Source organism: Alternaria incomplexa, assembly GCF_024043165.1.
Source record: "Alternaria incomplexa strain BMP 0042 chromosome Unknown scaffold_6, whole genome shotgun sequence".
Classification (NCBI taxonomy): Eukaryota; Fungi; Ascomycota; class Dothideomycetes; order Pleosporales; family Pleosporaceae; genus Alternaria; species Alternaria incomplexa.
The window spans coordinates 1730549-1756518 of record NW_026249855.1 but is presented as its reverse complement, the minus strand read 5'-3'; the positions used below and the strand labels follow the sequence as shown (position 1 = coordinate 1756518).

General features: G+C 52.0%; 7 protein-coding genes and 1 non-coding gene across 8 annotated transcripts; 4 read left to right on the top strand and 4 right to left on the bottom strand.

Moving 5' to 3' along the window:
• Positions 1–1595: 1595 nt before the first annotated feature.
• J4E90_005148 (uncharacterized protein) lies at positions 1596–3002 on the bottom strand (the record flags this gene model as incomplete). Its single annotated transcript, XM_051434704.1, has 1 exon — positions 1596–3002. The coding sequence occupies one exon, from the start codon at positions 3000–3002 to the stop codon at positions 1596–1598; it is 1407 nt and encodes a 468-aa protein (XP_051291960.1).
• Positions 3003–4392: 1390 nt separating this feature from the next.
• On the top strand, positions 4393–4912 carry J4E90_005147 (uncharacterized protein; the record flags this gene model as incomplete). Its single annotated transcript, XM_051434703.1, has 2 exons — positions 4393–4398; positions 4541–4912. The coding sequence occupies 2 exons, from the start codon at positions 4393–4395 to the stop codon at positions 4910–4912; spliced, it is 378 nt and encodes a 125-aa protein (XP_051291959.1).
• Positions 4913–7989: 3077 nt separating this feature from the next.
• Positions 7990–10145, bottom strand: J4E90_005146 (uncharacterized protein; the record flags this gene model as incomplete). The annotated part of the gene is made up of 3 exons (XM_051434702.1): positions 7990–9261; positions 9314–9815; positions 9865–10145. The coding sequence occupies 3 exons, from the start codon at positions 10143–10145 to the stop codon at positions 7990–7992; spliced, it is 2055 nt and encodes a 684-aa protein (XP_051291958.1).
• A 767-nt stretch (positions 10146–10912) lies between these two features.
• Positions 10913–13298, top strand: J4E90_005145 (uncharacterized protein; the record flags this gene model as incomplete). The annotated part of the gene is made up of 2 exons (XM_051434701.1): positions 10913–12070; positions 12117–13298. The coding sequence occupies 2 exons, from the start codon at positions 10913–10915 to the stop codon at positions 13296–13298; spliced, it is 2340 nt and encodes a 779-aa protein (XP_051291957.1).
• Positions 13299–13987: 689 nt separating this feature from the next.
• On the top strand, positions 13988–15311 carry J4E90_005144 (uncharacterized protein; the record flags this gene model as incomplete). Its single annotated transcript, XM_051434700.1, has 2 exons — positions 13988–13995; positions 14045–15311. The coding sequence occupies 2 exons, from the start codon at positions 13988–13990 to the stop codon at positions 15309–15311; spliced, it is 1275 nt and encodes a 424-aa protein (XP_051291956.1).
• A 1132-nt stretch (positions 15312–16443) lies between these two features.
• J4E90_005143 lies at positions 16444–16529 on the bottom strand. The gene has a single exon. It is a non-coding gene; the product is annotated as a tRNA-Val (tRNA).
• A 431-nt stretch (positions 16530–16960) lies between these two features.
• J4E90_005142 (uncharacterized protein) lies at positions 16961–18007 on the top strand (the record flags this gene model as incomplete). Its single annotated transcript, XM_051434699.1, has 1 exon — positions 16961–18007. The coding sequence occupies one exon, from the start codon at positions 16961–16963 to the stop codon at positions 18005–18007; it is 1047 nt and encodes a 348-aa protein (XP_051291955.1).
• A 4475-nt stretch (positions 18008–22482) lies between these two features.
• On the bottom strand, positions 22483–23442 carry J4E90_005141 (uncharacterized protein; the record flags this gene model as incomplete). The annotated part of the gene is given in 3 exon segments (XM_051434698.1): positions 22483–22635; positions 22686–23420; positions 23437–23442. 3 exon segments carry the CDS (start codon positions 23440–23442, stop codon positions 22483–22485), a joined length of 894 nt encoding a protein of 297 aa, XP_051291954.1.
• Between the last annotated feature and the right edge of the window lie 2528 nt (positions 23443–25970).

Sequence of the window (25970 nt, the reverse complement as noted above, 5' to 3'; positions counted from 1 at the left end):
CCTGTTTCTTCACGGCTTCCCAGATACTTCGTACGGTTGGGTCAACCAGATCGAATACTTTACCAGGCGCGGCTACGGCATCATAGCCCCAGATCTTCTAGGCACCGGTGGTACAGACAGGCCCGTCGAACTGGAAGCTTATAGTCTGAGGACTATGGCATCTGATGTTGCTGAACTGCTCGACTGCGAAGGTCTAGAAAAGGTAATCGCAGTTTCGCATGACCTGTAAGTCCAATAGTGCCGCACGTTGTCTTGTTTCTAGACCGCTAGACTAACGTGCCATAGCGGGGCTTATGTACTCTCCCGCTTCCATACGTACCAGTCTCAGTACCTCTCAGCCCTTGCATTCTTGGATATCGGCTACAACGCCCCTGGAATAGACGTCAACCAAACCTTCGTGGAGGCTTATAACAATATTTCACAAGCAACATTCGGCTACCCCATTCTCGGGTACTGGTACTTCTTCGATGAAGATGACGCACACGTCCTTTTGGATGCACACGTACGTTCAACATTATTACCGATCATGAGCTCAAACTTACAATAGTACAGTTGGATTCTCTATACTCTCTCGCGTACTCGTTCAATGCACCGAAAGTAATGGCGGAGAATTTCAACCCGGTTGGTGCACTTCAAGAATGGCTCGCAGCTGATAGAAGAGCGGAATACGGCAATGACTTCATCACCAATTCGACTCGGGAGCAATGGAAAACCATCGTTCGCGCACAGGGAGGCGTTGAGGCAAATCTGAAGTGGTACAAATCTTACTTGCGGGGTATCAACTCGGCTGATGAGGACGGTAAGACAGATTTCTGATGCCCGCTTTGCTTCACATGGTCTAACGCAGCGCAGAGATTCGATCGATGTCGGGAGTCATTGAGCAGCCTAGTCTGTTCATCGCGGCCGAGAGGGATTCGGTCGGTATTCCGTCGGAGCAGTTACGTTCTACGCTGCCATACGCTCCAGGAATGCAGATTAGAACTGTTGATGCTGGCCATTTTCTCCATATTGAGCGAGCTGATGAAGTCAATGAGGCACTCTACGACTTCGTTCAGGGGCTTCAATAGGTGCACACCAAGGTAGCAACTGGACTAGCGGAAGGCTGGGGTGATTTGCCCCTCTTTTTCTTCCTCTTTGAGATGTTGTAGTTAGGATAGTTGTTGTAATGGAAAGAGATTGTTTGATAATAACTCTTCTTCTCTGTGCGAGCACATATACTTACGGATCTTATTACTCGAGAGACTCTTTGCTTTCGGTTTGCTAAGAGCTGTAAAAGATTTGAGCAGCTCAGTCGCTCTGAGTCCTCGCGGTGTTCATGAAGTCAATAGCGTCAAAGTGAGCTGTTCCCATAAGTGTCTTCTTGGATGGATAATCTAACCTAGGAACGAGGGTGCGCAATGCTTATGGTTCGTTTATGACTATCCGGACCGACAGTGACTGGTTGACGTGAGATTACGCGGTGGTCAAAGACTAGAGATGGATAAAATGAAAACCTCTGGTACGGTAGTTTCATTTCGAATACGAATGCGTAATTAATTCAACGAACAGATCAATCAAAAAGAAGACACGCTCCAAAGAGGACTTCTGAACAACAACTAGGCTACGCTTGCAGCATCATTCTTTGCCATCTGTTCCAAGTGATCACAAAGCCCCCTCACCCGTTGCTCAATACTGGCATTGAAAGCTGCGGCCTTCTCAGGATCCCTAGGCGGCGAACCCATGACGGGAAAGTCAAGACGAGACTTTGCACACCATTCACTCACCTTAGGCTCCGCCATCCACTTGAGTCTGTTCTTCATAGAAGCCAGAAGGGTCGTCGGATAATCCGCCGGTTTGCGAGTGTACGGAAAGGGGTTGCATAGTGAGTTCTTGAGGTCTTCGTTGTCGTAATTGGCTTCGACGTGTCCAATGAGAGCGGCGCTGAATGTGGGCTGGAAGAACTTTATGTTCTGAATTGTAATGTTTCTGCCATTGAAGACAGGGACAGGTGGCACGTTTCCCAAACCAGGCGCAGTACAGTCGATGAAGAGAGTGTCAGGTACAGGACTGTATGTGCCCTTCTCTAGAGTGACCTTGTCTGGGTCAATGCGCTTGACTCGTCCTTGGCGTATGATGTTCTTGACTTTCTTGACCTCGTCAAACTCCGCCTTTGTCACAATCGCGTGCCTGAACATGGTCGGCTCGATACTCTTGTCTAGACGGTGAGCATGCCCGAGCTCCTCCATGCGATGGAACATCTCTTGAGATGTGTTGGAGCCCATGATGGCAGCGGATTTTTCTTCCTGCAGTTGTTCAGGGTTGGGCGTCGTCTCTGGAGGTTGAAGGGTAGCGCGTTCCATAAACCAGGAGTCGCGCGGCATGATCCAAGAAATGTTGTCCGGGACAATGCCTTGAGCTAAGAGCCACGAGCATGCGTCAACTGCAGTCTTCCCGGCTCCGACGATTGTATAGGCGCCGTAAGGTCGCTCCAGTGTTGTTGCTAAAGCGTTGGGTGTGACAAGATTGGCTTTGTCTGAAACCTCATACAAAGGTGGACCCATAGAGGGAACCGTGACCTTCACGTATGTGGAGTCTACAATGCGAGTGTTTGGTCCAACCCGGATGCTTCTCCCTGTGGTAATCGATTGAAACTCTCCGTCGCCAGTGTAGTTGTGCAGTGGGTAATAGGTTACGCGACCGGACGGAAGGAGAGTACTGTTCAGGACCTTGGTATAGTAGGCAACAATCTCGTCGCCCGTTGCCACCTCGGCAAGGCCCTTGTTGAATCCAACTTGATCAATCTTTTCATCTCCGAGCTGTCGAGAGTTGACACCGTAGACGTGGGACGGTTGATGGAGGGTGACAAAGGGATAGGCAACTGTCCAATGACCTCCCGGACGGGAATAGCGATCGACAATGGCTACCGTAGCCTCCTTCTTATCGGAAATCAGGGTATCGACAAAGGCCATGCCCATAGCACCCGCGCCGATGACAAGGTAGTCGACGGAGATAGTCTCGGTCATGTTAATTCCTGGCATCGTTCCTGAGGTATGTAGGTTGGAAGAGTCGTTTAGGGGGTTGTTGGTATGTTTGAGACGAAGAGGTGGTAGTTTTGGTGTAGCAAGAAGAGAGAGGAGAAAGCAGCACCATATACCTTGGTAGATACCTTGTCCGGCCGAGACGCCTACACTAGATTATTTATCAGAGTCCAACAGACCGTTACTTCGGCACCATTCGCTGTCAATGTTGACAGTACTCTATGATGCCTTGACTTGTCCGTGTATGTTTCTTGTACATTGCTGCCGAGCCTGATGTTGTGACAAAGTTGCCCCGGTCGGTCAGTAGGTCTAGTTTACGGACGTAAACAACGGAGCCCCACTATAACATCCTGGCTTGAAAGTGCCAACCTGCCAAGCAGTACTTGAGGCAAGTTTACGGACGTATAGGTACCCTACCATGGAGCCGTTGCGTACGAGCTTTGGCATCTCGCGATCCTCCGAACACGGCTGGAGATAGAGGTTCGAAGTGGCTTAGGTGCGGGCTCGTGTCGCTACGGGTTCGGCTTCAGGCGCTTGAACTGGCGGTTCTTCTTATCTACAAAGCACAATTGTATACAAATAGGACTTAGCTGGTCTAGTCTGCGTCATCGCTATAGCATGGGCAAAAGAAAAAGGGCAAAAAGAAGGATGTGCAAAAACATACAACAGCGGGGATTCGCTAGTGGTCACCCACCTAACTACTAATCCGCCGGTACAATGCTTGTATATGGCTGAGCGGACGGGAAGCCTAATTCTCATTGTCCTATGGTCGTATGTGAAGGAATAGGTAATTTGGTGGTATATGAAGCTATTGCACTGGCCTCAAGAGCAGAATGGCGGCGAAGACAGCATGAGAGGTGTCATAGGAGGGCTGCGACCGCAGGAGAGTAGACCAGCACTACGGTGTGCTCAGAAGGTGGACCTGTAGACATGATGCAGTCTGTCCAAGCCTGTCTCATCGGTCCTTGAAGGCTCGCTGCGGCACGGCGCAGGGCGCTACCGAGGTATAGCTGTGATGGTGACGCATGCCGAGGATGTGACCAGCTTAATACTGTAGAGCGAAATAGACACAGCAGTAGCAGTGGTAGTGGTGGTAGTGGAGCCGAGGAGTAATAGCCAAGATCCAGGTACCTCCTTCCTCTGCTTCAGGAGCCTCGTGGCATAGCGTACATAGGCACGTGCGCAGGCGCGTCCACGTTCCAAGGCGCGTAAACAAGCCGATGACGTAGCGTGGCTTGGGGCCAGCCATCAACACCTGGGCAGATGGCGCATACATATCCAAGGCTGGGACTGGCAGTCGACAATCCATCTTCTTCAACAGCTACATAATGTTTACCACCAAGACAACCTCACTGCGAGCTCTGTCTCGCGTACCATGCAGGTGCCCAGCAGCAAGGAGACAGTATGCGACGGACCATGAGCAGCGCACCAAGGAAACGCTGAAGACATCGTCGCGATTGACATGGTGAGCAACTGATATTCCAACCCTTTTCGCGGCGCAATTGCGTTTCCTCGACGACTAGACGCGCCGTACTGACTCCCTCAGGCTCACCACAACCGCGGCCGCCGGCGCTGCAGCCCTCTACTACACCACCACCCCATCCACTTCCACTGCCTCCTCCTCCTCTGCGCAATCAGCCTCTAAGGCCTCCCCATCTCCCCCGGCGTCACATGATACCACCCGACCAGGGCATCGCCACGAATCCGAGTACGCCTCCGACGTCCCCAAGCCCGTAGAAGACCGCCACGGCGACAGCGTCACCAAACACAGCATCGCCGCGCACAAGAACCAGAACAAAGTTCGCGAGGGCAAGTTCTCGGGCAAGGAGTTTGACAACCATGAGCAGGTACATTCGCCGGGGAAGCCTGGAGGTGACTTCGAGGTGAAGCGGTAGGATGGATGGAGGGGATAAGGGAGGTGAAGAAGGTTGAGCGTAGTAAAATGGATTGCAAAGTCACTGAGCGCACTCATGCTCTTCGTCGATATCGCAATCTAGTTCTATTTCGCTTCTAGTGTTCTGATGAAGGACAAAATATGCCGGTGCATCATGCTTCTTTGTCATGTATTTATTTCGGCTCGTATGCATCATAGCTCTAAGCCTCTCTTGAATCGCATTTCCGCATATCTACTGCGGTCCAAGCCCTGCATCTCTCAGCTCCTTGAAGAACTTGTTGGAGAAAGCCGAATCGACAAATTCCAAAAACTTGGTAACTTGCTTCCCGTCCTCCGTGAAATGCAAGATGAGCGCGTATTCGTTCGCATACGGTCCAATGTCACTGTCTGCTGTACTCGTCGCATGCATAATACATGTATGCGCATCTACATCATGCACTTCTGTGTGAACGGTGACCTAATACGATGTCAGTCGCTTAGACTCCTAAGAGGAACAATCCTTGCTACCTTGAAGTTCCTGAAATGTGGAATCATCTGACTGAAGCGTTCGCGATACTGGGTATTGTTCATGACTGGCCGGCCAAGAGACGCAGGGAGGACTTGTTGTGTACAGTCTTCCGTTCGATAGGCCATTATCTTGTCCATGCTCCATGCGTTGTATCCATCAATGACAGCTTTGGCCGTTGCTTTCTGGGCGGCAAGGGCGGACATTGCAGATAAGTTAGATGATCAGAGGAGGAGAATGTTGATGGTGTTACGGCGGTGGGGTTGCTGTGCGGTGGTACTTGACATGTACATGTCAGACTGATCCCAACAGGCTAGCATGAAGCGGGCAGGTGGCGGGGTTGATGCACACATGCTCGTCTACTGGTAGCGGATACTCGATGATTTAGGTTTGTAAAGATGCGTCATGCTAGGATGACCATGTTGGGCGACAACCTTAGAAGAGTCTAACCAACCAAGCCAAGTCATCACACCGCGCGCATCTCGTACCGCTGGCTAGGCTACCTCGGCAGCTTGACTTCATGCCTGTCGCTGTCTTCTTAGATACCCAAACCGCCACTCAAACCTCCCACCTGGGCGATGTCTCGATGACTGCGCGTTACGATAAGCCGCGGCTTCGCGCATATGCACCTGATCGCTGACGTAGGCACACATGAGTGAGGAAAAGCAAAACCGCCTTTGCTCTGCAATCAGCCACCACCATCAAGAATACCGCGAAAGAACAAGACGATAACGCGCCCTTTATCCCCCAAATCGAATCGGAACCCGGTTTTGGATCGTGCTGTTATTGGAGACATCGCATGCGTAAGCGGGGAACGCTTTTTGGGATTTGCATTGAGGATAGAAGAGAGGGAGGGGGCACAGCCATTCGGATTGATGAAAACCCTTTTGGTTTTTGAGCGGATTGAACTGGGCGCAGCGCGGTAAGCATGTCCAGTCCCTATAATTGTTTTGATAAAATGAAGTCGGGGGTGGACAAGGAAGGAAGGAGAAGGGCGGACAGATGAGGGGTTATGTACAGCCCCAGCATCGGAAGACACATCGTTGCTTTCAATCTCCGCAATTAAGAAGAGGGGGGAGAAACGAAGGACGGTCATGGATATCCAGTTTCTGTGTTTTGGTATTCCATTTTCGAGAACTCTCAACAGCACAGGAAACATTTTTTCTCCACATGCGAATTTTGGTACAATAGCTCCATCGAGCGGATAAGGAAGGAAGAGGGGTTCCAAATGATCAAGGCTGTGATATCGCACTCGAACACATGTAGCTGGACTCATCGCTTTTCTGAGAATGAGAGAAAGACGTGGGACCTTGTCGTTCAAGAGATAGGACCGCCGAACTCTCGAAGCGGACCATGTACGCTTCGGAGCAAGTTTTTGGAGTGACGTTTAAAATCCCAGCTACGAGATGTAACTTTGAAAAGTGTGCAAAGAGCGCCGGCACACAGCTCTTTGTACATCATGTTTTGTCTCAGCGAGAGTTTCCAATCATCGCCAATAGCCCTTCGTTTTTGAGAAGAGCACAGCAGCGCAGACATGTCTCAGCGGTATCGAAATTTTGGAAAAGAGGAAGAGTGCTCAGACATTCGAGAAAATGATTCGAATTTTGGTCATAACACAGGGATGTGTGGATGAAGAAGAAGAAAGGCGGAAGGCGCGAGCAGGTATTTATGCCCGAGCACGACCCACTGCCCATACACAACATCCACCCTCGATTTGTAAATTGATCGAGAGTAGTAGCCAAGGCACAGTTCGAGCCCACTTCCAAAAACACCATCGCATTGGGAAACGCACTTTTGAGAATGTGAAATCCGCTTTCGAGATCGAGGTTGCAAGGTTCCTAGAGATGCAGAATATGACTGTGAATTTGTAGCTTTTCGTGCGAGCACAGCGCCAGGCAAATAGAATAGTGGAGTCGTAACTTTAGAGAAAAGACCAGAGCCGGCGGGAAAGTCATGATACTCTTTCTACGGATTTTTTGGTGTATGCTCCAGCTAATCATCTGACTTGGTTTTTTGGAGCAAGACATCAGGAAGTCGCCAACAGAACATGAGATTGACTTTGGGTATTTTGAAAGGAAGGAGCAGAGTGCCCGCAGACATGATTGTCGCCGTCTGGTCTTTTGGTAAAGGAGGAAATGAATTTTGGATGATGACAGGAAAGAAGGAAGTCGAGAGGAGCTTATATACCCGTGCCCAAGCGCCGAACGCTCGGACACTGCAAGACTTCCTGTGGTCAAAAGTGGTGGTGGTGATCATCATGATGTATATATATTGCACGACCATGTATCTCAGTCGTGTTCCTTCTGCTATCTACGTATACACTCACCCAACAGTCGAGACATCTTCGTGTACATGAAAGTACTCATTAACGTCAAAACCCGTCTTTCACGACGTGAACCAGCAGGATATCCACCAGCCGTGTCGCGCCAGTTCACACTACAGAAAGCGCCGACGCTCAATATATACCAACAGCGCCCAACAAAGAAGCCACTAAACTATGCAAAACGACATTCAAGAAGTCAAATAGGAGATACAACGCGAAGGACTGACGGAAAAAGTCATCATCCTAACCGCTATAAGTATGTCCCCCCACCCCCCTTCTCAAACTCCTTAGGATCCCTTGGACTGAGTTCCGAGCCATCCGTATCCACCCTTCTTATCGCCGGTCTGTTTTGCACTCTCTCCGGCTCGAACCCTGGACTAGACGTCCGTGGCATATCCCAGTCATCTGAGTAACCTGGTGGACCAGCCAGCTCATCATCATCACGGCTTGCTATAGGGAGGAGATTTGTTGAATCGCCCTTGACAAGGCCCAGTCTCTCTTCCTCGGTAGCAGTAGCAGCTGCTTTGCCCTCTCTGCTGCTCTTTCGACTATGCCTACTAGTCGGACGCACTTTGCTACTTGACGCTTCGCCTGTGGACTCTGAGCGGTGCCGGGAGAAGACGTTTTGGAAAGAGAATTGACGTTTGGCGATGTGAGGGTTTGGACGTGGGGGAGCGAGGGAGTCGTTTGAATCGGTACGGCTGTGACGATATTGCGGATCGGGGAGCGCGGCGAACTGTATGTGCGTGTCGAGTGGCTTGTAGGATGTGTCTTGTGTCTTTATAGTTTGCTTGTAGGATCCGGCGTCTGATTCGCGGTCCGATGCGCCGTCTGCTTGTGGGATGGACGGGAGTGTCTGCATGCCCATTCCTGCAGTCCCTGGAGCGTGAGAGCTGCCGCGACTACTAGTCGATTTGCCTCGGGAGCGCAGTCGTTGGAAGAAGCCGGGGTGGAAGCTAGCGTTGTCGTCGTCGTCGTCGGATTCGTCAGTCGGGAATTGTGACATCCCAAGAGGGGGGTGGATGGTTCGGGTTTGGACAATGGTGCCGCTGCGCGTCGATGGCCGATTGGGGTCGAGAACCGTTTTACGTCTTCGGAGACCGTCAAACTCCACCTGCTCGCCCTCACCAATCGGTTCCATGTGCTCTTCTTGAATTTTCTTCGCCTCGGCGAGTTCCTTGTGAGACCTGGCCTTTGACAGTGATCTGAGGATTGCTGCGCCGCCACGGAGGGTGTCTGCTCGGGGCTCGTATTCTGGCTCCTCCATCTCTGCGACCGTTCGCACCTGGTCGAGGTCGCCCTTGAAGACGGCTGAGTCGGGAACGTCCTTTGCCGATTTGGAGAGTTGTAGCAGAACGACTCCGGAACAAATCTGCAAGAAGCCCATGATGACGGTGACGATCTGAAGTGGTGTGCCTTTGAAACCCTGGAAGAGGACGGCCGAGGTGACGATAGTCGCGGAAGTGAAGAAGACGTAGTAGGTTGGTGTTACCAAAGCAGCATTGAACAGATTCAAAGCTTTCTGGGCAAAGCTTAGCATACTCCACATGGCCAAGAAAGAGTGAGGGACTTACGTTGAGGTAGATGATCTCCGTCAGCAATGTGACGACAACAAAGACGAGCAGCACGTAGAGGAACCATTCCTTAAACTGTCCGCCGTATGTGCCAGAAGCCTGCGCCACTACAGCAGCACCAAGACCCTGGGTTGCGACAACACTCAGCCCTCCGATCAGACTGCAGATGGTGATGTAGACCATCATGGTCTTCTTTCCGTACTTTGGGCCGAGCCAGAGAGCAATGACAACACATGCGACGATGACGACACCTGCATAGCTGAGAAAGCCGGGCGCAATGACCCATTTCTTCATGTCTTGAATACGCGCCACAGACGACTGCTCGGGCGCGTTGACTGCAATGACAACAGATCCGATGATGCAGTTGAAACAGCCCACCTTTCCAACAAAGCTCAAGCGTTCCTTCAAGAATATAGTGGACAGTATAGCGCAGATAACGACGGAGAGGGCACCCATGGGGGTTACGAGGATAGCGTCGGTGAAAGCGTATGCGACAAGGTTACTGCCAGGTATTAGTAGGGTGTTCAGACGTGATGCCTCGCAGTCTGTACCAAATTTCTCCAACAATCATGAGGGTCATGCCGAGCCACCACCAGGCGTTCTTGAGGTACCCGTAGCCTTCTCCCGCCTCTTCATTGTACTTCTTGTTCGCCTGTAACAGACCATGCTTCTTGATGACAAACGACGTGCCGATGAAGACTCCCGATGCAATCGCCAGGACGAGACCAATAATTTTGTACGAGCCTGGACGGGTTCCAGTGTCGCCGCCCATGCCACCAGCGCGGGCATCCAGTTGGGCGGCGGCATGGAGGACGTGTGCTGTTGCGTCCATGGTTTAGTTGGGTCGCAGCGTGTGCTACCAAGTGCTAGTGCACCGGCGACTCGACCTGGGGGTGTAATTGATTTTGAAGCTGTTTTACCGCGGAAGCATGGATAAAACTGTTGGCGACTTCAATGTCTTGCGTGAAGGTGCACGAGGCTGCACGTGGAGGAACGCTGGATCGCGGAGGCAGGCACGCTTTGGGAAGTCTGTTTAGACAGGGTCCAGGGCACCACGGAGATGAGAGAGGAAGGCGCAGAGCGGTCGCTGAGGAAGTCGCAAAAATCGGAGAGGAAGGCGCGAGTGGTAGGGACTTTCTGTAGGTGAAGTACGAGGAAGGCGCAGTCTTCGGTGCAGATGCGGGCCGTTGGTGCGTAATCGTGGTGCGTACAGCTGAAGGGTCTAGATGCGTAGGTGATTGGTGCGCGGGTCGTCGTGGTGTTTACACGGCTGTTGGGGGCTAAAGCGTGGCGCAGAGGGGCAGTCAAACGCTGTTATACAAAAAGTCGCGGCGGAGATTGATGGAGTAAACAGAAACATGCGACAGTAGAGGCCGTCCCGCCGCCGTCAACATGTAATCTTGCTGCAGGGGCAACGGCGCATGGATCGTGGGTGTCCGGGGGGCTCTGAGACGTCACCGGCCAAGAGATCGGCGCCCGCCCACCAACGCTTGACAGCTGCCGCGCCAGAAATAGATGATCAACACTTGACAGCCAGTACGCGACGTGTGATATTCCTCCACTGCTGCACCTCCAGCGGCATGATTGCAGTGTCTGAACATGGCAGTTGAAATCGACGACCACCAGGACATCTTCGCCGCCGCCAGCGTGGCTCAGATCCATGAAGCCCTCGGCCAATTGCATGAGCAGGAGGCCAGCGTCACCCAGCGCCTAAACGCCCTCATCGCCTCGCAGAAGGATCTCTCGCGCGAACTCGGTCGCCTCGATCTGTTGCGCGCCCACCTCGGCACCCAAGCGGTCAACACGCGAGCCATTAGCAGTGGCATGCTCTCCGACGCCGCCTCGACTGCGAACCGAATCTCCAGCGCCGTCAAGCGATTAGACCAGGAACAGTCCAATGTCAAGGCCACACTCGAGGTGGTGGAGCAGGTGGCTGAACTGAAGGCATGCGTGCTGGGCGTACATGGGTCTATGGGAGCTCCCCAGGACTGGGAGACGGCAGCAGGCTATCTCAGTCGCGCCGCCAAGATACCCGACGACGTCGTAAATGGCAGCTTCGCAGAGGAGATTGTACCTACGGCCGAGGTGCCTGACCCGCCGCGCGTGACACTAGATGCAGCAGCGGAGTCGCTGTGTGGCCTGTTCCTGCGCGAGTTTGAAAAGGCTGCGCAAGAAGGCGACGGCTCCAAGGTGACGAGGTTCTTCAAGCTGTTCCCGCTGATCGGACGGACAAATGTAGGACTGGATGCATATGGCCGCTATGTCTGCCAGGGAGTAGCTTCACGGGCGCGGACAAACTTCAACTCGGCCGCGCCTGCCCAGAGGAATGAGGGTTTCTTCTACGGCAACACCATCACGAAGCTGTTCGAGCACATTGCCCAGATTGTCGACGGCCATGAGCCACTAGTAGAGCGCCACTACGGACCAGGCATGATGCAGAAGGTCATTGAACGTTTGCAGATTGAGGCTGATGTCCAAGGTGGTATTGTGCTGGACACATGGCATGAGGAGCGCCACATTGACCGCAAACTTACCGATATCAAATCATATGCCTTTTCCTTCCTTGTCCAAAGCTTCTTGCCTTCCCAAAAACCCGCCGCCGGAACACCGCGCTCTAGTTCTCCAGCCAACGGTGCTGGCCGGGCAAGCGAGGATGAAGGAGTGGACATGAAAGAGATTGACGGTTTGCTTGGAGAGGGTGCGCTGATGTTGGGACGCTATGCCCTGTATGCGCGCTTCCTCTCAGATAAGTGTGCAGTAAGTGCGGACACACGTGTGTATCTTCGTTAGCTTACCCTAGCAGCCCTCCGAACCTGAAGACCGCATCGACTACGGTCTGGTGATGCCCAACTTCCTTGCTACCAGTAATCTCCACAAGAAAGTCAACAGCCACCTCATTGAGCCTGTCAATGCAATGACGACCTTCTTCTTCCGACGATCGGTGGAGAAAGCTTTCCAGTTGGACGAACCACCAGCAGATCTTACACTGAACCCTACCAAGCCTCTTGGATCCAACCCACCCTTCATTACCTCCGCTGTAGACGATGTCATGTACATTGTCAATCAGGTCATTCAGCGGACACTAGCAACTTCGCAACGTGCCGTCGTCTCTAGCGTCGTGCCTGCGGTCAGCCACATCCTAGGCGCCGAGTTCATCGGCATGATACAACGGAAGATGCGCGACGAAAGCTACCCCAAACCCGTCATTCAGGGTGGTCTTCCTCCAGAGGACAAGGTCATTGCGTTCCTGGTGCTCATCAACAATCTCGATATTGCAAACGACTACGTCAAGCGCATAGTCCAGCAGCAGCTGGGTCGCCAATCACAAGGCGGCGAAGACGACGTGAAGTCGCCACTGCACGACCTCTTCCCATTCGGACATGATGCGGTCTTTGTGGAGAACACATTGAAAGCAATGGAGAAAGCCTTCGCATCCAAGAGCGGAGATTTGCTCAACGACGGCATCACCGTACTGTTCTCCAACGTCCTAAAGCCTCGCATTCGACCCATCCTGGCTGAAGCATTCCGAGACGTCAAATACGATCCTGAGGATGGCGAGAACGAGGATGAAGAGGAAGAGGACGTCGATGTGGTAAAGTCGCGTTTCGATCGCGGCTGGGGAGTCGTGATCCGTCCCATCAAGCGCATCTTGACCTCAGCGAACTTCGACCGACTCCTCGCTCTAGGTCTGAACTCTCTTGCATCTTCGCTCGAGAAGCGCATCAAGAGCTATTACGGAAGAGTGAATGAGTTGGGTGCTGTTAGACTCGAGCGCGACATCTCCGGCATCATCACAGCGGCTACAAGTGGCGGTGCCTACTCACTCCGCGATGTATTCCAAAAGAGTACGCAGATGACTCTGATTCTCAACATGGAAGACGATGAGTTTGCAGAAGTGGCGGAAGATACATCGGGCGACTCGGGCATACCCTGGGTGTTGGATGTTGAAGAGAGGAAGCGAGTAAGAGCCATCGTCAAAGGCTGATCAGATGATGCCTGGAATCGTCCTTCCGGAGCGGGGTTCATAGACGGAGGAGCATTCTTGGCACGCAATATATACAAATGAACCACTGCCATCCGCCTCGGTAGTGGAGTTTTGTCCGCAAATGATTTCCTCTGTCTCCTCGTATTGCGACTGCTCATGGCTCCTTGTTAGTACCACGCTGCGATCCGTTGCAACCGAGTGACATGTGGCTCGTGCCGGCTTGGCTGAACTCTCTCACCTCTTACGGGGAACATCGCACACGCTCAACGCCATCTTAATCCATCGGCGATATCTTCTAATCGCTATTTCATCCTCGCATCGAATCGCACGACATTATTAGGTTGCCAGGCGACTATCGGCCCGTCGCGCACGCCACGATGAGGCTGTCAACCGCAAAGATCCTTATCCCTTGCATCTCGCTTCTCCTGCCATCCCTGTCTTCGGCCCAATGTCCGCTCTACCAAAACTACGCGGCGCAATACCACGAACCCTTCACACAGGGTACTTGGAATCTGAGTTATGCCAGACCGATTGTGCCGTGTCGGACGTATCGGTCGGAAGAGGTGGAGAAGACGATTGAGCGGTTACGAGGTGTTATTAAGGATCCTGATCTCTTTCGTGTACGCGACTTCGATGCTGCGGTGTTATCGAGATGAGATGTTGATGTGAATGCAGATATTCGAGAATACATGGCCGAGTACATTGGATACGACTATTGCATGGCGAGGATGGTCAAATACGACCAGCGACCCGGACTCGTTGGAAGGACCTCTCATGAGCATGAAGCCTGAAGAACTGACTTTTGTCATCACCGGCGATATCGAAGCAATGTGGCTGCGCGACTCTGCAAATCAACTCCAAGCATACATCTCGGTTTTGAAACAAGACGACAGTCATGACAGTCTAGCCGCTCTATTTCGTGGAGCCATAAATCTGCAAGCACGCTACATTCTCGAAAACGCATTTTGCAACGCCTTTCAAGCACCGGATGAGAGCGGTGTTGAACATAAGAGCAGCATGAATAGCGATCGCATCACCCCGTCATTTGATTACTACAAAGTCTTCTCCTGTCAATGGGAACTCGATTCTTTGGCATCCTTCCTGCAACTCTCCGTGGACTACGTAACAGCAACCAAAGACTACGACTTCTTCGAAAAGAGCAGCAACTGGACCAAAGCCGTTGAAACCGTATTGAACACCGCAGAAAGCATGACGATAGATAGTTATACCGAAGATGGCGAATGGCAACACACACCATACACATACTGCGCTCCTTACGGCGGCACCCCGATCAACAACTGCAACGGCAGTCCACACAAAGGTAACATCGGCCTCGTTCGCTCGTTCCACCGCCCCAGCGACGACGCATGCACATACCAGTACCTCATCCCCTCCAACATGATGTTCTCCTCCGCCCTCAACACCTCCTCAACAATAATGTCGCGCATCACTTCCCGCGAGAACCCGCTAGCCGCACGCATGCAAACCCTCAGCACAGCGATAAACCGGGGCGTGGAGAAGTACGGTATTGTTAACGACCCCAATTTCGGCAAGGTATACGCTTATGAAGTTGATGGGTATGGCTCGGTGAATATCATGGACGATCCGAATGTTCCTTCGTTGCTTTCAGCGCCGTTTTTGGGGTACACGACACTGCGCGATCCGATATATCAGAATACACGACGGAAGATCTTGAGTAGGGATAATCCGTATTACGCCGTCGGACCCGTAATTACCGGTGTAGCGAGTCCGCATACCTTGCCCGGACGACCGTGGCCTATGGCACTCATCATGACTATCTTGACAAGCGAGGACGACGATGAGATCGTTCGGAATTTGATGTGGCTGGTGCAAAGCACAGATGGGCTGGGGCTTATGCATGAAAGTGTTCATGCGAGGGATAAGGGCGTGTGGAGTCGGCAGTGGTTTAGTTGGGCGAATGGCCTATTTGGGCAGATGATTCTGGATTTGGAGAGGAGGAAGCCGTGGGTTTTGGGTATGAGCTTTCAATAGCGGTATTGGATGATCCCCATCATTGGATACTTTGTTGGATGAAGTATCAAGATATAAATGCCTTCCAGCAGATATTTTTTTGTGAATAATCACTAGGATATCTACACAGGTTTCAAGGTATTTAACCTTTACCAGAATGAGGTATTAATATGTCTACATACAGTTTAGGAAGCTTGATCTGTGCCATTATTAGTTACCAAGATGTCTACATAGGCTTAGAGACACTTGATCCGTTGTGTCGTCAGGTCTTTGTGAGGATTGCGATAGCCGTCGTGGAAATAGAATGTAACCTAACAAGTAATACGAAGAGCCATGTGTACGTAGGCTCACGCCTTTGCCGTAGCCCTGGGATACGATGAAGGTACCAGGACGACAACCAGTGCTCCAGGTAAGGAGCATGGCAGCCCAATGCTGCTTGAGATTCGCGACACCGTAGTCTTGCTCCATGATGAATCGGAAGATGAGAGCAAGCGCAGGATCGGAGATATTGTTCTTGGCGTATGACGCTGAACCAAGGTCGTACTTCACAGCGACGAAATGAACATGACGGCTGACTTCGTCGTGCCACTTCTGCTAGATGGTGTTGAAGTCCGGCAACAAGGTAGAAGCCTACCGATATAGACCATGCTTGAGCTGCCACACACCACTAGCTTTGATCTTCTCGCTTACATGACCAGTGCTGAGATCAGCTATTGCACCGAGAAAATCCTTTGTGCGGGGGGTGGAAGTCGCAGAGTTTCAGATGTCTTTGGTCTCCGACCATTGGTTGGGGGAGACAACCTCGACATACTCTTCGAAGGCGGTACGGGCGCGAGTGCGTCTTGCCTCTGATCAATTTAGCATACGAAGCTCTTCAAACTAGCTGGAGCTGTGGCAGGGACATGTTCTTGAAAGGAGATTTACTGGTCGATGGAGCTCATGTTATAGACGTCAGACCTATCTATAATCTTATAATCTTCCTGTGTAGAAACAAATGTATTCCTAAACGCTATCTAGCCAATCCGTAGTTTCTCCCTGTAGCTGCTATGCCGGATTCTTGGCTATCTTCAAGATCAAATCTTGGGCAAAAAAAATACCGCCATGTCGACCCACCTCACGCCTAGGCCATCGAGACAGCAAAAAGACAGCTGGATGATTCAAGCGAGGCTCGAACTCGCGACCTTTCGCGTACTGCACAAGATGTGAGGCGAACGTGATAACCAACTACACCATCGAACCAACTTTGATGCCAAGTTGGGAAAAAAATTGCAATATATATTGCGCAAAGCTGCGAAGAGACGAGGTCGAAAGACGAAGGTGGGGCTGAATGCGGGGCAAAAGAGCTGTCGTGGCATGGCTCGCATTTCCTCTGGGAACTTCCAAGGACGAAGATGATGCACCTTCCCTAAACTGGGGCCTGGTCTTAATTCGGTCTCGTACGAAGCCAGCAAAGACGGAAGTTACTTCAATCGCCGATCCGATGCATCGCTTGTGACCGGATGGGGCCTGTGGTAAGTTCGTGTCGTGTAGCTAACATGACATCGAAGTCCGACGAAGGGCGTTGCTCACTCCTACACCCACCTCATTAGTAGAGCCTCTAGTAAGGCTTCTCTTGTCGAACAACCTCATTCTCGGTCTTCGTTGTTCCTTCAATTCGCGTTCGATCCGCAATGTCGACCCTCAAAGAACAGCTACCATGGGTGTCGTCGCCCTTGATCGTCAACGCACCGATGGCGGGCTTCGCGGGTGGTAAGCTCGCGTCAGCTGTAACACTGGCCGGCGGCCTTGGTATGATCGGAAGTCTACGCAGTATGGACGACTTGCGGAAAGAGTTGGGTATCGCCGCAGAAGCTTTCAAGGACAGCCCCAAACTATCGGCGTCGCGTACCCTCCCAGTTGGTGTCGGCTTCCTCTCGTTTGTGCTCAAACTCGAAGAGGTTCTTCCGGTGTTCGATGACTTCAAGCCCGCGGTCATCTGGCTGTTCGTGCCGAAAGATCTGGATGACTACGCGGAATGGGTGCCGGCGATACGCAAGGCCTCACCGGAGAGCAAGATCTGGATTCAGCTCGGTAGCGTCGCGGCGGCTCTTCATGTTGCGAAGATCGCGCGTCCAGACGTGCTGTGTATCCAAGGCGCGGATGCCGGCGGTCACGGCTTCGAGAAGGGCGCAAGCATCGTCTCGCTACTGCCGGAGGTGACCGACGCGCTCGCTGCGGAAGGCTTCTCACACATACCCCTCGTTGCCTCAGGTGGTATCGTCGACGGACGCGGTGTTGCTGCAGCACTCACCCTCGGTGCCGAAGGCGTCGTGCTGGGAACGCGCTTCCTCGCTTCTAAAGAGGTGAACGTCCATCCGATGTACCAAGCCGCAGTCCTAGAGGCACAAGATGGCGGTCAGGTGACGACGCGTTCGAAACTGTTCGATCAGTTGCGCGGCCCCAACGTCTGGCCGGAGCTGTATGACGGGCGCGGATTGGTGGCACAGAGCCACAAGGACTTTGCGAACGGCATGAGTCTCGAAGAGATACAAAATCTGCACAATGAGGCCGCTGCGGGTGAAGATAAAGGATACAATACAGGGTTGCGAGGACGCGCAGCAATTTGGGCTGGCACTGGTGTGGGGTTGGTGAAGGAAGTGCAAAGCGCGGGCGAGATTGTACAGAAGGTGCGGGAAGGTGCGAAAGATTTCATGGTCAGGGCGGTAGCGAGACTATGAGAGCATTGTTGTTTACATTGAGTCACGCCAAGAAAGTGAAAGTGAACGCGACTGCGACGGGAAGGAGCGATCATTGACCTCCGATGACGTCACGTGCTCAGTCGCAAACTTGGGGACCCTGAAAGCACGGGAACGAAACATTCGATTCGTTGCGTTGCAGGAGCGTCGGACCAGTTTTGCTTACTGGTTGTAGCGTCGGCTCGTCTCCTTAATCAGCTGATGAGTTCGTTTCTTCTCTTTTTCATTACGGCGTCGCGCCTCCCTACACGTAATAGATTTAGTACCCAACATCTGGCGCATCCTGTTCATCCAGCACCTCCGCTCACTTCAAAACTGACAAAGCTTTCTCATTGCTTTTCACCATGTCAACTTCTAAAGATGTCCCAACGTACGACAACCTTCGCTCTTCTGGCACCATCGTTCTGTCCTCTATGGATATGCTGCGAGTGCGCTTGCCGCTCTTTGGGCCTTTGGAGTCTTCAGTCGAAGTTGCGGACACCCTCGACCTAGACTCTAAATGTGAACCATACACTACCGACGGTCATTCCTTTCACAAGATCTCCACCTCGCCCGCAACGGAACCACCGGTTTCGTCTATCAGCGTACATGTAGACGATCTAGACACATGGGGATACAGATGGGAAGGAGAGCATCGAGACGATAACTGGGACAATCAAGAATGGACCGGAGACTCAGATGATGAAGATCGGGAGCTTTTGCGCTGCTGCGGCATTGCTTGCCCACCACCTGCGCCGTCCCTCGAGGTGCTGCCTACTACGCATCCCTTCGTTACCGTACACGACTACGTCACTCAAGTCCACGCTTGGATCCAGACTCTGAAACCAAGTATTCTGGCAGCTATGGACGAGTTGAGCTCTCCATCAACAAGACTCTACAGCAGCTTGGTGATCCTGAGGGTCTTAACGTTCGAGGAAGACATAGGAGCGGACAGACTGTGGGAATCAGTTGAGCGACATGTACGACGACGTAGAGACGGCACGATGTTTTCTCGAGCACACTATAACAACACAGTACTCGTAAGCCAATAGTACTCACATTGACAGTGCCCAGTATCCAGTCTCAGATCTAGGAAACTGCGTATCTACGCGGAGTGCAGCAGTCTCCTCTACTTTCACGTAAGCTCTGTTGACAATTCCATCAAACTAGCTTGAAAATCTGTCTTTCTAATCGACTCATTTCTTGTATGAATCGACCTTCCCACTGCTCCTGTCTCTGTTTCTTTTTTCCGACCACCTGGGCAAATTCACAGTCCCGCTCGTCCGATGATCTTTCGCCTTCATGTAAAGTCTCTATCTGGATCTTGATACCCTTGTCGAGAAATTCCTCCCATAAACCAAGCGTGCCTATTCCGGCTCTTCTGTATACACCCGGACTTTTCATCGTCACTATCAATGCGTTGCAACCCACCCCATCTTTCTCGCCTGGTTCTGGTGCAGTCAGCGGTACTGCGAGAACCTCTGGAGGTTTGTTTCTGTGAGGGCTGTTACTCTGGTTGCGGGCCTGTCTTGTGTTATCTAGGTCATGATCATCCCAACGATCATCCAGCAACGCTGTAACACGATCAGAAGCCCCCTCCACGCTCTTCCAAACATATTCCTGGTCTATGGAGTAGTCCTTGTACAGTTTGATAATAGGAGCCTTGAGTAGGATAGAAGCTTCGATAATGTCGCCCATGATTGGGCAGCCTCGTGTGTCGTAGGTGGTTTGGATAACTTCTGTACAAGGACAGTGCTGCCAAGAGCCCAGACCTGACATTGACCAAGAAACTGGACGCTCCGCCGACGCCCATGACCAACTTGGTATAATCCCTGGCCCAAGTGGATAACGAGGCTCGAAGATGCGACCAGCCTTAGAGCAGGCCCACAGAAGATCACATAGTAACGTGTCCTCCCAAAGGCCAGCTATGTACATTTTTTCTGGGTTCATAGTTTGAACTTGGCTCGCGAATGCGGCGATCGCGGGAAACTTGTCCTTTCCAAATGTAAGATTCCGCCAGGAATAGCCCTCTACAATTCCGTACCATAGTTCTTGTAACGAGCTATCAGGTTCCGACATGTTTACTGCGACATGTTCTGGTAAGTCTAGTTCCTCTCCTGGGTCGCCTTCACAGACAGTTACTTCTCGACAGAACCACATGACTTCCTGTGCGCCGAAATGAAGCACCCGCCGTGATAGACTGAGTTCTTGGAATGTCCATCCACGCTTGTACAACGCTCTTCCATCTTTTTTCTGTTTGAGCCAGTTTAACTCGCTGGTAAACGGCTCCCGCAGATCAAACTGCTGTCGAACGTGTGCCCAGGGATAATTTGACAAATGGGAGCCAACGCGAGACTCTGGGTTAGGATGAAAGAGTCCTTGCGATGCATCTTCCGCTCTGACTGCTGCAATAGTCACGTACGCCAGTTCATAAACATCCGCCATACGAGAAGCCTGCTCGCGCCAGTCACAAGCATCGTCTTGTACGATGCAAAGGCTGTCAATCCATATGTAACCAATTCCAAGCTCTCTGCAAACCAATATGGTATCTTGATACGTCCTTGGAAGGTCCGCGACCTTTATACCCGTGTTGGTATGGTCGTTCCGGTTTTGTATGGTGGTCTTGATGAGATCCTCAGCACTACCCCAGCAGTGACTCAAGCATGCGTATCGGTCTGGTCTCACATTCTCCGTTACAACGATAGACTCGTAGCCTATGCGCAAGAACCTGATGCCGCTAAGCCTCTCCCTCTGTGGTGCAGTATCTCTCGCGCATCGTGAGTGTCTCGAGTGGCATTCGGCAATCCAAGCCCTGATGTTATCAAAAGTCGCGTTGGATGAAGTCTCGCCAGTCAGGAGAGCAAATTTTCCATTTCCATCAAGCCTTGTGACCACCGCGGGGTTCTCTGCGACCATATTAGGTTCTATGGGAAGATTTGTAACCAAAATGCGTACAATCGCAACGTTGAAGGATCACAACATACCTGGGTTTTTGAGCAGACACTCAAACATTGCACACGTAAAATCATGTGACGGTGCGCCGTCTTGACATACCCTGAACTTTCCACTCCTTTGAAGGAAAACAGACACTGGTCGTACTTGGGTCCTGACATCGATCCACTCGAAACAAGCTTTCGCCAGCATGTACCACAAACAGCCACGCAGCAACAGCTTGTCAAGTTTTTCAGCCGCTTTAGCTAACATTGGGTATTTCATGAAACTGTAGTTGTTGGGGCAATATCTGCACTTGTGCTCAATCAGATCCGAGTGAGAAAACATGATCACCGTGGCTTGGGTTCGTCATAGGTGTTTCTAGTGAGTTTTGCAGACACTGGAGTATGTGGAGATGAAGAGTGAACAAGCTGAGGGGCGTCAGCATACACTCGTGGAATTGCGCAGCCTGAGTGGCTGAGTCAAGGACGTCAACCTAGGCTAGCGTGGACCTTCATGCATTAAGTGAGCAGGCGTATACAAACAGCCTACAGCGTCTTGGTCCGCCAGCCTTGCGTCGCCATGATCTGCGCGAGCAAGCCTAATAAACATTTCGTATCTTTAGAAGACTAAGATGACCATCACAACTGCGATATAGGCACTGGCTATCTTGATATCTGCAAAGCGATTATGGAGGCGCAATGAAACTAGACAACGACATACTAGATGACATTAAAGCGATGAACAAGGGTATGTATTTATGAGCGAAAGAGAACTAAAATTACAACAACGATCCAATCAAGCAAAAGCCCACTACACCCACCACCCAGCCCAACATCCCCCTCATCTCGGGTGCCTGCCTGACCGCAGCACCGGTGAACTCCAGAGGAGCAGTCTGCTGTACGGGCGCAGCGCTGGCATTACTCGGCACTAAGAAGCCCGCCGCCATAGTAACTACCGGTGCCGGCGGTGGTAGATTCTCTGTCGCAACAGCCGGTGCGGATGCGATCGGTGTTGTCGAAGCGACGGAGGAAGAAATTACGAGAGAAGTTTCGGATGCGCTCGACAAGGCCGAAGAGGCTGGGCTTGCTGAACTCGATATGTTGAAGGTGGGAATGAACGGTGAAGATGGCGATGCAGATGAAGCCTGAGTTGCGAATTCAATCGACGACTCCATCGACGAAGTAGGAACGATAGCAGCAGATTGGCTAGCCGTGCTTGAAGCCACAGATGTTGCGTTGGTCGTCGCAGCTTCCGATGTAAGAGCAGCAGAGCTCGAAGTCTCAATAGCTGACGACACGCTCGCAGAAGCAGTCACTGTGATTTCCGCAGTTACCTTAGAAGTAACGTAAGCAGTGCTTGTGATCTCCACAGTCGAAGTGCTCTCGGCTGATGTTGTCGTATCGTTGAGCGACGATGTTGCTGACGGGGTGTACTCAATAGCCGGGACTGTCGTAGTAGCAGCGGATGAAGTCGTGGAGACAACGTAGCTCATTAGGGCAGAAGTGGAGTTCAACAGGGAAGTGGTACAAGGCGTAGAAACGACCTCACTCGCCATTGTCGAAGTAGTGTTCAACAGCGACGTCGCGTCTGCGGTGCTGCTTGCCACAGTGGAGGTAGTGTTCAGGGTAGCAGTCGTAGACACCATGCTGCTCATTACCGTTGAAGTGGTGTTCAAGAGCACAGTTGTAGACATGGTGCTAGTCATGGTTGTCGAAGTAGCAATCGACTCTGCGGAGGACGGGGCCACGTCGCTGGCGAATATGAATGTGACGTTTGGCATCAAAGTGGGAGCCGCGGCCATCTCACTAGCAATACTCGCTGTAGTCTTCGCTGCAGTGTCTGCAATTGGCGTTCCAGATACGGTCGCGCTGAACAAAGATGTCATGTTGGCTTCCAGCTTCGGGGGCGCGGATGTAGCTTCAACCATCATCGGCGGAGGTGGAGGCACGATAACGCCTGTGACGTTGTCGAAAGCATTCTCAGGCGCTGCGCAGCCAGACAGCAGAGGGAAGACTGCTGTGAAAATGTTCTCCTGGACACCGACTGCATTGAAAGGTGGTGGAAGGATTGGTATCGAGACATCGAGAGCGATATCGATCGAAAGGGAAACATTGGCTTCAACCAAAGCAAGAGGGCCTAGACTGAGGAGTTCGGGTGGGGATTCTGCTGTCTGGTTGGCGAATGGCGCACCCAATTGCGTAGCATTGCTGCTGTTGCCCGCACCACAGTTCTCCGGAATGTTGCTCGACAGCTTCGCGTCCAGACGGGGTAAGTTCAAAGATGGGGTTACTTCAGCCTTCAGCTGATCCAGGAAATCGAAGCCGATCGGAATGGCAGGAATGAATGCGAGACCAAGCAAGATCTCTGCATCAGTTATGTTAACGTTGACGGGCAGCGGGGTGAGACTTGTCTCCTGGAAGCCAGTAACGCGGCTGCTGGCAAGATCAGCAAGCTCCACTCGGATACTGGAACCATCAGGAACCTGGGAGCGTTAGTACCTCCATAATTATTATGTGGAGAGATACGTACCGTAAGCTGGAGACCGTAGTTGACTTCAAGTGTACCACTGATCTGAAAGTCAAACGCAAGCCTGGGCTCAAAGATAGCTCCAGCCTTTCCAATACCCGGAATTGTAAAACCAGCAATAGGAAGTTGGAATAAAGCGACCTCAAACTTCCCAGAGCTGGGCGGTCTAGCGAACAAGTCCAGTGTTGCACCAACACCAGTCGCCACAAGCTCTACGAAACCACTACTGATGACGTGCGAAATCTCCTTGCCGTCGTCACCGCCTTCGAAGATGTCCGGAATGAGGTCGATTTGGGAAAGATCGATGTTGAAGGCACCCTGTGAAAGGGCGATCTGCCCACTTGTCGCGCATCGCTTGCATCCAATCTCGATCGGCAACGGCACATCTGGTGCTCCAACAAGGCCAGCGATACCCGACAGAAAGGCTTCGACCGGGAAAGTGGTGTCGAGCAGCTCCGATGATAGGTCAAAGGAAACAGTGTTGACATCGTCGGGAGTGTCTGCAGGAATGTCGACCTTGTTCTGTCGCTTGTTACGGATCCTGGCGAAGTCGGAATGGCGTCGGTAAATATGATCGTCTGTCGTGTGACCGAAAGAGATGTCAACATGGTCAAATGCTGCTCGCCATGTCGTCTTTGAGACGGATAGCTCAAGAGCTTCACCGTCCTCAGCGAACGACACGTCATTGACCCTTTGATCGTCAGATGAAATCACCGAAACGCCCGTGAGAGCTTACCGATATACCGATCGCTCGCCCTCATCATTACAGCCCTCGTGGGACGTGATGATCAAACCACCATCCGCGTCATGACAGGCCGCTCGGGCGTCTCGTGCTGAAGAAGTATCCACAAAGTGTAGCTTCATCGTGTCATCCCCACATTGCACATCTTTGAGGTGATGTTCATGCTCTTCCAAGTTGAGCAGTGGTCTCTGCCCACTGACTTTGACCTGCGAAGCAAATGTAGACTCGTCATTCCAGACGTTCTCATCTAGCTTATTGTCAGTATTGATGCCATCTCGTGGCTGCTACAACATACTGTCCACATAGGCCAACTCAGACTCGAATCTCTTGGTGATCCTCACACCCCTCCGATACAGGTCTGTTCGTTTTGTAGCTGCTCGCAGCAGCCGATGCGTCTCAAGGTCACCACCTGAGATCGCAGCAACATCCGCGCTACAGTATGCGATTAGGAGAACGGCAAATGCGCCGCGGAGGCTGGAGAAATGCATGTCGCGCGCGTGTTAGTCGAAAGAGATGAGTTGAAGACACGTTCGTGCTCTTGTGAGGGCCAAGCAGCGTACGAACGACAACCCAATTATTAAAAAGGTGTAAAGAAAACGAGCGAATGTAAAGAGCGTATACCTCACTTCGAAAAGTAATCTCGCCAGCGAGTGTAGACGACAAAGATATATAGAAAAGAGCCCACCCACGAAGAGAATCCACACACCACGAGAGGAAACGGAAGATACCTACCCCTACGAAGATCGGACGAGAACCAAGCCTAATAGAAAGCCCGACTCATTGCAAACCCCAGCACAGCCAAGCCAACAGGCTGTGGAGATCATACACTGCACGGTACCTGCATTTTTTGGCACTGCACAGGTTGTCTTTCGCAGCGAGGGCTGCACCACGCGTGGTAAGGCCCAAGATCCTCGGCCCGTGGTTCGCGTCGCATGTTCACGCGTGTGGTCTAGTCCATCGCGACCGTGGCGTGAATGGCATGCGCTACAGCTGTCATAGGTCCGTCAACTCATAAGACAGCGGAGTAATGGTACGGGGGTGGGTTCTCAAACGGGGATTGTGTGAGAAAGGGTTCTGTTTGCCTCAGGTTCTTGTCCAAGCGGGTGGGGCGGCCTAGTGTCGCTAGCGCAGCACTATTCTGCTTTTCATCTCTTGCTGCGACAACCCCTGAGGCTTTTCTATCGGTATCTTCAATTGCAGGACTTTCGGAACTTTCGGCAGGTAAAAGGGCCTTTGGTGTATTGGTAAGGGCTTCAGATATGTGAAGTTATGCCGAACGGTGTATTGGATGCTTTCAGACAAGTAAGGTGCATAGCACGAAGGAGCTCGTCGACGTGGGATTTGACTCTTCTTCATGAGTAGCGCAAGATAAATCCACTGAAGGATTCAGATGTTGTGTTACCATAAGCCCGAAAAAGCCCCAAAGGTGCTCAGGTGGTGGCGCAGGCTCTAGGCGGCAGCCTTGGCCTTTGCTGCATCTCGAGAATGCTGACAAGTGTAGCACCGTCCACGATACTCTCAATTACCCTCTCGTGGTTTCCACTCGGCCCACAGAATGCCGCCGTCGGAAAGCCCGTATGTCGATGTGCCGCTCAATTTCGGAAGGAAAAACATCAGGCTGGTGACCCTGCAGCCCGGCGACGCGTCGGAATCCATCAAATGCGATCTGCAGAGCCACGCGCTGAATGACGAGTGTCCGTCGTACGTCGCTCTTTCATATGCGTGGGGCGCCAAAAGTCGATATAAGGATATACAGCTCAATGG